The 11804-nt window shown below is 44.8% G+C and overlaps 1 protein-coding gene across 2 annotated transcripts; it reads left to right on the forward strand.

The window, feature by feature from the left end:
• Positions 1-29: 29 nt before the first annotated feature.
• On the forward strand, positions 30-7979 carry rpl28 (ribosomal protein L28). Of its 2 annotated transcripts, none has more exons than XM_073052520.1 (5): positions 30-54; positions 1110-1198; positions 1909-2032; positions 4884-5002; positions 7837-7979. In XM_073052520.1, exons 2-5 carry the CDS (start codon positions 1118-1120, stop codon positions 7924-7926), a joined length of 414 nt encoding a protein of 137 aa, XP_072908621.1. In that variant the 5' UTR covers positions 30-54; positions 1110-1117; the 3' UTR covers positions 7927-7979. The 2 variants fall into 2 exon arrangements, with proteins under 2 accessions (XP_072908621.1, XP_072908620.1); XM_073052519.1 differs by lacking the exon at positions 30-54 and adding an exon at positions 96-201.
• Positions 7980-11804: the final 3825 nt, after the last annotated feature.

Here is an 11804-nt window from a genome sequence, read left to right on the forward strand (position 1 = left end):
AACTGAAGGGTTTTGAGTGCCCACGCACCGGACTGGACGCTCTGACAGAAGGGGGTATGTTTTAGATTTTTTATATAGTAGGAGGACACTCACTGTGGCGAACACAGGGGGAGCGGTGAGGCGGATGGCGGAGGAGGCCCGGGGTGATAAGGCGGCGCGTGCGGCGGCCTCGCTCTTTCTGTCCGCGCGCTGGAGGAGCAGGTCCGTGTGGCACCACCCGGGAGGGGAGAGGAGGGCTAAAGGGGCCGAGTGCCGGGGGTCGGGGCCGCTCGGCGTGCTGTGCGATTCAGGCCGCAGGTCTGGGGGTGCGAGGGAGCGCGGCTGGGGTCGGACCTGGCGTCTGAGGGAGCGCGGCTGGGATCGGGCCTGGTGTGCGAGGGAGCGCGGTGCCTGGGGAGAGAGTGCAGACGGACCCGGGGTCCTTGTGCCGGTTCCTTAAAGGTTAATGTGCCGGATGATTCGGTGGCGAGGAAGGCAAATGCCATGTTCAGCGTTCATTGTGTGTGGACTAGAATAGAAAGCAAGGAGATAACGTTGAGACTTTATAAAGTACTGGGGAGGTGTATTGTGAGCAGGCTTGGTTACCTCATCTTAGAAAGGAGGTACTGAAACTGGAGAGGGTTCAGGGGAGGCTCACGAAAATGGTTCCAGGATTTGAATGGCTTGTAGTTTGAAGAGCATCTGATGCTCTAGCCGTTCATTCACTGGAGAATGAAAGGGGATCTTGGCGAAACCTATCAAATGTTGAAATGTCTGTAGAATGTATGTGGAGAAGATGTTTTCTATCGCGGGGGGGGGGGGGGGGGGTCAACGTCCAGACGTACAGGTTATTGTAAAAGATGAGATTTGGATGTCTCTAAATAAATAGTCACGAGTTTGTCGCCATATATAGTGGTGGAGGACAAATAATTGGTGTATTTAAAGCAGAAATTGTTGGGTTTTCTGTTGTTGAGGGGATTACAGGTTACAAGGAGGATTGGGTTGAGCGGAATATCAGCTATGATTGAATAGTGGGGCAGAATCGAGAATTGATGGGTAAAATGGCCTAATTCTGCTCCTATGTAGCTCCAGCCCCACATCTCTGACTTTGTCCCGGTCTCTCTGTCCAGGTTTCAAGATGTCGTCACACCTTCAGTGGATGATCGTCCGTAATTGTTCGAGCTACCTCATCAAGCGGAACAACCAGGTGTACAGCACGGTGAGTGTCCCCAGCGCCAAGGCCACACACCTGGCCCTATGAAGCATCTCCCTCACTTCCTGTTCGGTCTCTTGCATTCTTACCCCAATCTGTTCTGTTCTGGTCCTCTGGCCCCTCGCTGATCTTCCTGTGCACCCTCGTTTCACTGCCAGGCTGTGTTTCCTATTGATGATTTGACTGAGCATGACGCTTTAGAACATAGAACTTGTACGAGCACTTCAGCCCATAATGAGCCCATAACTGACTTGAAGATCTATCTAACCCTACATAGCCCTCCTTTTTTTCTCTCGTCCATGTAAGAGTTATCTGCCTCTACTGCAACCCCTGGCAGTATCCTCTGGGCATCCATCACTCTTTGTACAAAACCTGCTTCTTAACATTCCCCATACTTTCGTCCCATCACTTTGAAATTCTGCCAACATATGCAGTTGATCTGTTAATGCCCCTTCCCTGGTAACTCTGCCTGTCCACAGTCCTGTGTTCTGGTGGGATGGTCAGGGTCATTTCTAAGTTTCAGCCAGCTCCTTATATTGTCAGAGTTGGTCACATGTGTCCTTGTTAACAACTGACCCACCTTTCATCTGTTTTCTGTTGAAACCCGGCCTTCGGTGTTGCTCAAATTATTCTGACGGTCTTTTCCTCCATTTAACTCAGTGACGTGTTCTAGGGACATCCAGTGTCCAAATTGAACTTATTGGCTTGCATTACAGGAGCCCAACAACCTGAAGGCCCGAAATTCCTTCCGTTACAATGGACTTATTCACCGTAAAACTGTGGGTGTGGAGCCAGCGGCTGATGGCAAAGGCGTGGTTGTAGTCCTCAAAAAGCGAGCAGGTACGTACGTTAATCGGTTCCTTGACCTATGTCTTCGTAGTATTTTTCTTCCAGGTGCTCAGTTTGGGTAATTCAGGCACAAGAACAGTTTTGTCTTCCGCAGAGCGTGATGAGTCTGCACTGGAGAGGGTTTCAAGAAGGTCTATGAAATTGCCAGGGCTAGCACAGTAACATAGCAGTTAGCATCGTGCTATCATAACACCAGCTGTAAACTCGGTTCGATTCTCACTGCTATCTCCCCGTCACTGTGGGTTAGTGAATTGTAGATATCCAGCACAATCCACTGATTTGATTTGACACAACCGATTTCTAAGCACATGACAAATACAGACAATCTTAGTCATGGAGCAATATAACGTTGATACAGGTTCACTTGATCTCATCCTTCCTGTAGTATAGTGGCGAGGATGTCGCAAATAGAAGAATGGGGAGGAAATAGGGTTGTTTTCAATGCTGAGGGAAGGCTAGGCATGGAATAAATTGGACGATTGGTATGAGTGTATGAACCACACTAATGTGTCTTCAATAGAGACATACCTACAGCATTATAGACCCATTGAAGATGGATGTAACTTTTTTCAGAGTGGACATTATCAAGTATAAACATTTGCTGCGGTATGTTGGTGCAACTTAAATACATCAGTATCCAGTAATCAAAGATGAAGGAATTGGGTAACAAAGTAAAGTTAGAGATTAACAGATATGGAATAAAATGTGCATAAATAAAATCAATTTGGGTTCAGCACCCCTTATCTGAAATTCCAAAATCCTAAAATCTTCAAAATTTTAAGCGCTATCATGTCACAAATGGAAAATTCCACAAGGCGCTGGGGAGGTTCCCAGGTGACTTGGACAGTTCTGAGAAGTGTCCACATGTATGTAGGTTAATGGAAAACACTGCGGAAAGTATTAAATGAAGATCTCAATCACATATTAAAGAATGGATTCATCCATGTCTGAGTGAACAAGTGCCATTTAACGGAACACTGAACATGAAATAAACAAGGATCTATTGTGGCAAACTGAAAATTGAAGGTAATTGTGAAAATTCAGACTGGTTGAAGAAATTTAAGAAAGACAGGATGTTAAATTTCTAAAGATTTGTGGTGCTAAAGGGTCTGCTGATCACAAAACACCAGAGAAATTAATTGATGAATTTGCCAAAATTGTCCCTGATAATAAAAAAACCCAACCCACTGAATGACTGCAGATGAAGAGTGAAATAAATACTGCTTACCAATAGCACGGAAACTGAGTTGGAAATGATGGTGATGCCAGGAACAGCCACTGACTGTCCACCTGAGTAGCCAAGGTAGTGATAGGTTACCTTTCTAATTCAATATACACAAAATTATTAAAAATGTACAAAGCTGACTGCAGGATATATGTAAACACGAGGAAATCTGCAGATGTAAATTCAAGCAACACACAAAATGCTGGTGGAACACAGCAGGCCAGACAGCATCTATAGGAAGTAGTACAGTCGACATTTCGGACCGAGGCCCTTCATCAGGACTTTTGCTGCACGCCCAGCCGTACTCAGCGCCCCAGTTAACGAGTTGCCCAGACTCCACTGGCCAGCTGTGTGCAGCTTTGGTTAACGAGTTGCCCGGCCTACTTTTTTGTGGGTGTAATTAGTGTTGTCGGTCTTGGTGGTAAACTTAGGCACCTATTTGTTAACCGGAGCTTGCCTCGGTCAGCGGGCGGCCCTCCGGTGGTGGTCTCACCGTGGATGGATGGCGCATCTTGACTGGCCAGAGGCCATGGAACCTGCCCGGAACTCCCAAGTTTCGTAGTCGGGACCTGGCCATTATTTCTGAGTTGAGACATCGGAACAGCGCGGGGCGCTCCGGTGGTCTGGCTGGCTCAGCCCTTTGAATCGGCCCCCACACGGACTACCTCAGCCCGAAACATCGACTGTACTTGTTTCCATAGATGCTGCCTGGCGTGTTGTGTTCCACAGGCATTTTGTGTGTGGGTAAGCTGTATATGTATTGTAAATAGATTTTGTGTTTTGGGTCTCATCCCCAAGATGTCTCATATAGATGCAAATATTCCAAAATCCCGAACGTTTCTGGCCCCAAGCATTTCAGTTAAGGGGTGCTCTACCTGTGCTAGTGTGGATTTAAAATGTAAGCAGCATTTAAAACTGGTTTAAAGTCTGTATGCATTCAGCTTGTCTACAATTTTATATACTACTTTAAAATCTTCAACATAACATCCAAACTCCTGTTCCCAGTCCTGCCAAAGGGTTTTGACACAGAACGTTGACTACATTTTTCCATAGATGCTGCCTGGCCTTATGAGGGTTGCTCAGATTTCCAGCATCTGCAGATTTTCTTTGTTCCTGTTCTCAATTCTGTGATTTACGAAAGCCAAATGTACCGAAAGCTCTCTTGATGATCATATTTACCTGAAATGTCACTTTCAAGAAACTCGATCAGTATTTCCAGATCCCTCTGTTGTACTGCACTGTTCAATGCCCTACCGTTCACTGTGTAACTCCGACCCTCATTTGTCCCTTCAAAGTGCAACACCTCACACTTGCCTGTATTAGATTCCATCTGCCATTTTCCAACTGGTCCAGATCCAGCTGCACATTTTGATAAACTTTCTCGCTGCCTACTGTTCCCCCAATCTCGGTGGTATCCGCAAATTTGCTGATCCTATGGTTGCAGAACCGATTCAGATGTTGACTCAATTGTTTTTCTGCATTGTCCCCACTTATCTTGACCTTTGGCCTTTTGTGTGAAGCGTCTAATAGGGCTTTCATTTTCTGTGGCCCTGTAAAGATTGCTCTTTCTTGTCTGCCAGTACTTTATAAGTGAAGTTTGTTTTATGTTGGGTTTAGGTCAGAGGAAACCAGCAACGTCCTATGAAAGGATCACCATCAATAAGAATGGCCGAGCCACCCTAAACAGTTTGCGCCACATCATCCGTAAGAACAACTACAGGAAGGACCTCCGTATGGTAAGGAGGGTTCTGGGTTTTTACTGCTGATACCAGCTGTTGGCTACCGTGGATTGTTTGCTGCTGCTGTGCTCATCCTTAAATCCAGTGAACATTCCCTGGATTTGAGTATGTGGTAGGTTACTGTCTCAGCTTAGGAATGTGTTATGATTCAGTGATTGCAAGCATACTGCTTTGACGTAGGAATTGTACGTATTTCTTTTGAATGTGGCACAGAGACAGACCCTTTGGCCCATCTAGTCCATGCAGAACTATTGTTTTGCCTAGTCTCATCTGGACCATACCCTTCCCATCCAATTCAATTTAGGTTTAATGTCATTTAACCATACATGAAATGGCATTACTCCAGGACCAAAGTGCAAAACACAGTACCAACAGTCACACAGCACATACAAGATACCGTGTAAAATACGGTCACACAAAAAAATAGTCCAAGACAGAGTCCATGAATGTTAGTGCAATCTGCAAATACAATACAGCTTATTTTCTGCTGAGCAAGCACTAGAGGGTAGCTCAGACATCGCCCCAGCACTCTGGTGTGGAGCACCAAGAGAACGGCTCTCTTCTAGGCAGCTACTAACAGGGCACCGGGGCCCAGTCCCACCCCCACAACTAGCTTCCCTCACTGTTTGCTACTGTCATTGAAACAGACTCGCAGCACTCCACATTAATAATGTCCAACGGGGTCTTGCAATCACAGGAAAAGTGATCAAGATGATCACTTCCTGTTAAATGCACTAACACCTCTGCAACAGGCAGCAGCATAGTCTGCACCAAGCCCAGCTTCTCCACCAATGATGGAAACTCCCCAGTTCTCAATGTCCAACAGAGTCTTGCAGTCATAAAAGAATACGTACACAGTGGACAATAACACCTCTGGTTGGCCCATTGTGCCTCAACATGTCACCATCCTGCTGCTCCTTCCATGTACCTGTCAATATTTCTCTTAAATGTTGAAATCGAGCCCATGTCCACCACTTCCACTGGCAGCTTCTTCTACACTTGAACCATCATTTAAGTGAAGAATTTCCTCCTTATGTTCCCCTTAAATATTTTACCTTTAAGCTCATGACCTCCAGCTCTAGTCTCACCATCAGAAAACGCCTGTTTGCATTTACCTTATCTAAACCCCTCAATTTTGTTTACCTCTGTCAAATCTCAATTTTCTACGTTTCAGGGTATAAAGTCCTAACCTATTCAACCTTCCGCTATAACTCAGGTCCTAAAGTCCTGGCAACATCCTTGTAAATTTTATCTGCACTCTTTCAACCATATTTACAACTTTCCTGTAGATAGGTGACCAAAACTGCACAGTCCTCCAAAACAGGCCTCACCTACTGCTATCATCGTAGCAAGAACTAATTCTGGTTAAGCTTGCATAGACACTGAGTTATCATTTAGAAGTGGGTGGTTGATTTGTGGGTTTATTTGGAGCAGTTTTGAGAATGCTACTTCCCAGCCTGCTCAGAGGCAATGCCTTCTAGCTAGCAGAGTCTAAACTTGCTTAATGGTATCAGTCCATGGCAGAGAAAAGGTTGGCAGCCCCTGGTTTATGCCAATCTGTGCCTTTGTCACGATCATACGGAATCTGCTCTGATCTCCAAGTCAAAAGATCAAATGACAAGGTTGAATGAAAGTTAAGACATTTTGTTCTCCCCACACTCCAATCAACTGTACTACAACACGAAACAAAGCCTTTGGCCCAACTAGTCTGTGCTATGATGCTCCATCCAAGCAACTCCCATAAATGTTTTTATTCTATTTGGTTGGCCCCATAGCCACACCGTCTAGCAACTGACCTGTTTAACATGACGATATACAATGAGCAGTTAACCTACTAACCAGTATATTGTGCAAGGAAACTGGAGCACCCAGAGGAAACCCACATGCACACAGGAAGGACATAAACATTTGCTTAAAGGATGTTAGAATTGAACTCTAGAGCCCTGAGCTGTAATAAAGTTGTGTTAACCACTACACTACTGTGGTACTGCCTATCAACTATTGCTCTCAATGTGCCTTCCAACTGGCTTTACGAGCTATTGTAGCTGCCTCAGTTATTTTCTCTGGCAGCTCATTAACTGTATGTACTGGTTAGTGTAACACCATTAGTGCCAATCCCACTGTTTTCTGTAAGGAGAAATTACTTTCTCCCATGACTGCATGGGTTTCCTCTGGCATTCCAAGCACGTACAGGTTAGAAGGTTAATTGGTCACATGGCTGCAATTGATCAGCGTGGGCTTGTTAGGCCAGAAGGGCTTGTTGCTGTGCCATATAAATATTAAAATTAAATATATATATTTTTTAAAGTGGCCCATTGTTCTGATTAGATCTCACCCCCTCAACTTTAAAGCTATACCCACTGGTTTCTGATTCCCTCTGTCTAGGAAAAGGACTCTGACCATTCACCCTGTCTATGTCCTACATGATTTTACCCAACTTTATGCAGGCAACTGTCTTCTGCATTCCAAGGGTAGACAAAACATCCATACTTCCAACCTTACACTTAACTGAGTCGCTTGAATAGAAACATAGAAAACCTACAGCACAATACAGGCCCTTCGGTCCACAAAGCTGTGCTGAACATGTCCTTACCTGAGAAATCACCTACGTTACCCATAGCCCTCTATTTTTCTGAGCTCCATATACCTGTCCAGGAGTCTCTTAAAAGACCCTACTGTATACACAATGCGGGTAATATTCTTGCAAATCTTTTCATGCACTATTTCTAGGTTAATAACATTGATTGTCAATGTTTTGTCTGAACTATGCTGTCAATTGTTAAGCATTTGATAAAAGTGTTTCAGTGAAACAGAGTGGCTGTTTCTTGCAGGCCGCTCTCCGCCGGGCTAGTGCCATACTGAAGAGCCAGAAGCCAGTTGTGGTCAAAAAGAAACGCACCAGGACGGCCAAGAATGCATAAACTTATAAAGGATTCTGAATACATTTTATGGTAATAAAGTTTGGAGTGACTTATTCCTTGTCGTTCTTACTAGAATTGTCTCATCATGAATGCATTGAGAGTGAGATTATACTGAGCCCTTTGTCATTGAAGCCCTTTTCGGAGTTGGATGGATCTGTATTGGTCATGGGTGCTTCAGTGGTTGTGCCACTCTACCAGCCACATCTGTAATCACTTTGGGCTCCTGCTTTGAATCAGTTTATTCAAAGTATGAATACCTTATATAATCTTGAGATTCACCTTGCCACAAAACAAAGAAATATTAGAATCTACAAAAAGCCCCATCCAGCAGTGACGATCAAACATGCAATGTATGCAGAAAAGAAAAATTCTTGCACACAATAAAAAGTGTACTTATGTACTGACCATAGACATAATGGACTTGGCCCATTGGGTTTGCTGCCATTCCATCATAACTGATTTATTAATCCTCAGCCCCATTCTTCAGCAAGTCTCTGCATTATGTCCTCACTCTTGTATTTTATTCCTCTTGAAATGAATGCTAAGTCAACCTGCAAGTTAACTTTTAGGGAATCCTGCATGAGGACTCCCAAGTCCCTTTGCAACTTTGATTTTTGAATTTTCTTCCCATTTAAAAAAGTCTATGCCATTATTCTTTCTATCAAAGTGAATGACCATGCATTTCCTTGTATTCCACATGCACTTTAACCATGGCTGCTAATCTGTCCCGAGTGCTGGTCAAAGACCTTCCCCAGGTTCTTTTCAACTTTCTCAGAGATAGATGGGATAGCAGTACCGTACATGGAGAAACCAAACTTGCCCATGAGTTTGCCTTTCTTAGCAGCGGAGACCCTGAGTTTCTCTGGCTTAAGCTGTTAGTTGGGACTGATGTCATTGTCACTGCGAGATTATTCATAAAGGCTTTGATTGGGGACTGCTACATGCTGTCTTCAGAGTGCTTGTACATTCCAGCTGCCTTAACTTGTTAATGACAGGGAGAAGAGGATCACTGAGATTGTACATTCAGTTATAATGCCCTTCTTGAGCTGTGCCAGCCTGATGAGATTGTTCCTGAGGACAATTTCAATCTCAAGTTCCCATAGTAGTCCAGGATGAGGTCCTTTAATGTTCCTCGGACTTCTACGGCACACCGTTTTGAGGTTTCTGACAGCCCTCAATGATAGTGTGATTAAGTTGGGGAACTTGCCAAGTTTGATTTAAGTTATTCACATGCCTTGGTGAGCAAGCATGTGGTGATTTGGGCTGAGGCTATGGTTAGTCTCTCGCTTTGACAGAGACTATGGGATTCCTGGGTTGGAGGTGCTTACTGTAATACCACGGGCTCTCGTCCTTGTCAACGACCCGAAAAAACAAGTAAACAACATCCACTGCATCTCCTTTGTCTACCCTAACTGTTTTACCTTAAAAGAATTCCAAGAGATTTGTCAGACGAGATTTCTCCTTGAGGAAACCATGCTGACTTTATCACATGCCTCCAAGTTCCCCAAAACCCCATCATTATGGACCTCAGAATCCCTGTAAACAAGTACTCACCCAGTTCAGCTGAGGCAAGTGTAGCTAGTTGAGATTCCTGCACCTTGCACCCGATAGTAGCGAGAAGAGAGGCAGACGATGGGGTAGTGAGCTGAACACTGGTTCAATCAGCCTTGAAGCTTTAATCTTTTTAATATGGTGCAGTGCTTAAATTGGGTAAACATTAGTTTTTTTTGCTCTTGGGCTTGGGCCCCACTGCCTCAATCTGGCCTGAAGTCTGCTCCAGCAATAGCTGACACAAATGTATCTAAATTCACAAGAGTCCAGTTTGTCGAGTCCTTCAGGTTGTACAAACAATTCAAAAGCACAACTCCCAAAGTAAAATTACAGGCTGCAGACGGCAATCCAGAGAGAGCATATTTAGTACAGTAATGTACACAAAATGCTGGAGGAACTGAGCAGGTCAAGCAGCATCTATGGAGGAGAATAATCAACATGTCAGGCCAAGACCCTTCTTCAGGACTGGAAAGGAAGGGGGAAGGTGTCAGAAGATAAAGATGGAGAGGAAAGAGGATGGGAAGGGCAAAGAACTGGAGAAGGAATCTGATAGGAGAGGTGATGGGCAGCTAAGAAGAAATAAAAGTCCAGAGTGGGGAATAGAAGGGAAGAGGAGATTTTTTTTAAACTGGAAGAAATTGATTTTCACGTCATTAGGCTGGAGGTTACCCACACAGGATATAAGGTGTTACTCTTCCACACTGAGGATGGTCTCATCGTTGCACAAGAAGAGGCCACAGACTGACGGGATCAAAATTAAAATGTTTGGCCACCGGGATGTACTGGTTTTGGTGGATGGAGTGGGGGTGTTCGGCAAAGCTGTCCCCAATTTACAATGGGTCTCACAATTGTAGAGGAGGCCCTATTGAGAGTAACAAACACAATAGACAACACCAGCAGATTCACGGGTTGCCTCTTCTGGAAGGACTGGGGCCCTGAATGCAGGTGAGGGAGGGAGGAGATAAATGGGCAGGTGTAGCACTTTGGCCGCTTGTAGGGATAAGTGCTGGGAGAGACAAATGGACAAGAGAGTCACGGAGCAATGATGTGGAGGGTAATGGCATGCAGGTAAGGACAAGGAGCTCTGTCATTGTTAAGATAGGGTGAGGGCAGCATCAATGGAGGAAGGGTGACCCTTTTTTAGAAGGAGGTGGAGGATATCTCTGATGTCCTGGTACGGAAAGCTGCATCCTAGAAACAAGTGTGGCGGAGACTAAACCTGAGAAACAGGAATGGCATTTTTACTGGAGACAGGGTGGGAAGGTAGCTAGATAGATATTTTACGATCTCAAAGAAAATTGCAATGTCACAGTAACATTACAAGTGCAGATACAAATAGAAGAGAAGTAAAGAATTTTTAAAAATGTTACCTCATATAGTCTAGCAGGAGGGGGTCATCACTTTCCCAGCTATAGGTTGACTCATGATAGAGCCAAGGATAAGAATGACCTCATATAGTGCTCCTCTCTTCAGCCAAGGTGGCATGCAGAGGGTGAGAAACATAGTCCAGAATTGCCAGGATTTTCCGTAGGGTCCTTTGTTCTACCACAGCCTCCAGTGTGTCCAGTTTGACTCCTGTAACAGAGCCAGCATTTCTAATCAGTTAATTGAGCCTGTTGCCATTACCCAGCACACCACAGTTTAGATGATTGTACTGGTGTCAGCAGACTGGTAGAATCTGAAGGAGAGGCCTGCATACTCCAAAGGACCTCAGTCTCCTCAGGAAGTAGAGGTGACTCTGGCCCTTATACACAGCCTCTGTGTTGGTGCTTCACTTAAGTCTGTCATCCAGGTGCACCCCCACAGGTACTTGTAGTCCTCACCATCAATAATAACAAGGAGCACTGCAGACTTAGTCTTCCTGAAGTCCATTACCAAGAGGTAATGAAAGTGTAAGAATCAATAGGTTTATAAAAGATGTCAACAGTTTGGCTTCTGGGAGGTCGAGAAAGGGAGGGAGTTGTTAGAAATGGACCAGGTGAATTTAAGGGCAGTGCAGAAATCAGAGGCAAAGTTGTTGAAGAGTTGGGAGAGCATGACCAGAAAAGGCTTGGAATATGGACTGGTCTATGTTGCCAATGAAAAGGCAGGCATAGCTGGGGTCCATGGCTACCCCTCGAGTTTGTAGAGCGTGGGAGCAGCCTAAGGAGAAATTACTGAGAGTGAGGACGGTGGAGGGGAGTTGGTTGGATCTTTTGTTGAGAAAGAAACAGAGGGCTTTGATGAGGGAATAGAGGTGAAAGTGAGCTAATCAAGGGACAGGCAATTGAAAGTTGATGATTGATTTAGGAAGTGTTGAGGATGTAGGTGGGAAGAGACTGAACCAA

Source organism: Hemitrygon akajei, chromosome 7, assembly GCF_048418815.1.
Source record: "Hemitrygon akajei chromosome 7, sHemAka1.3, whole genome shotgun sequence".
Taxonomy (NCBI): Eukaryota; Metazoa; Chordata; class Chondrichthyes; order Myliobatiformes; family Dasyatidae; genus Hemitrygon; species Hemitrygon akajei.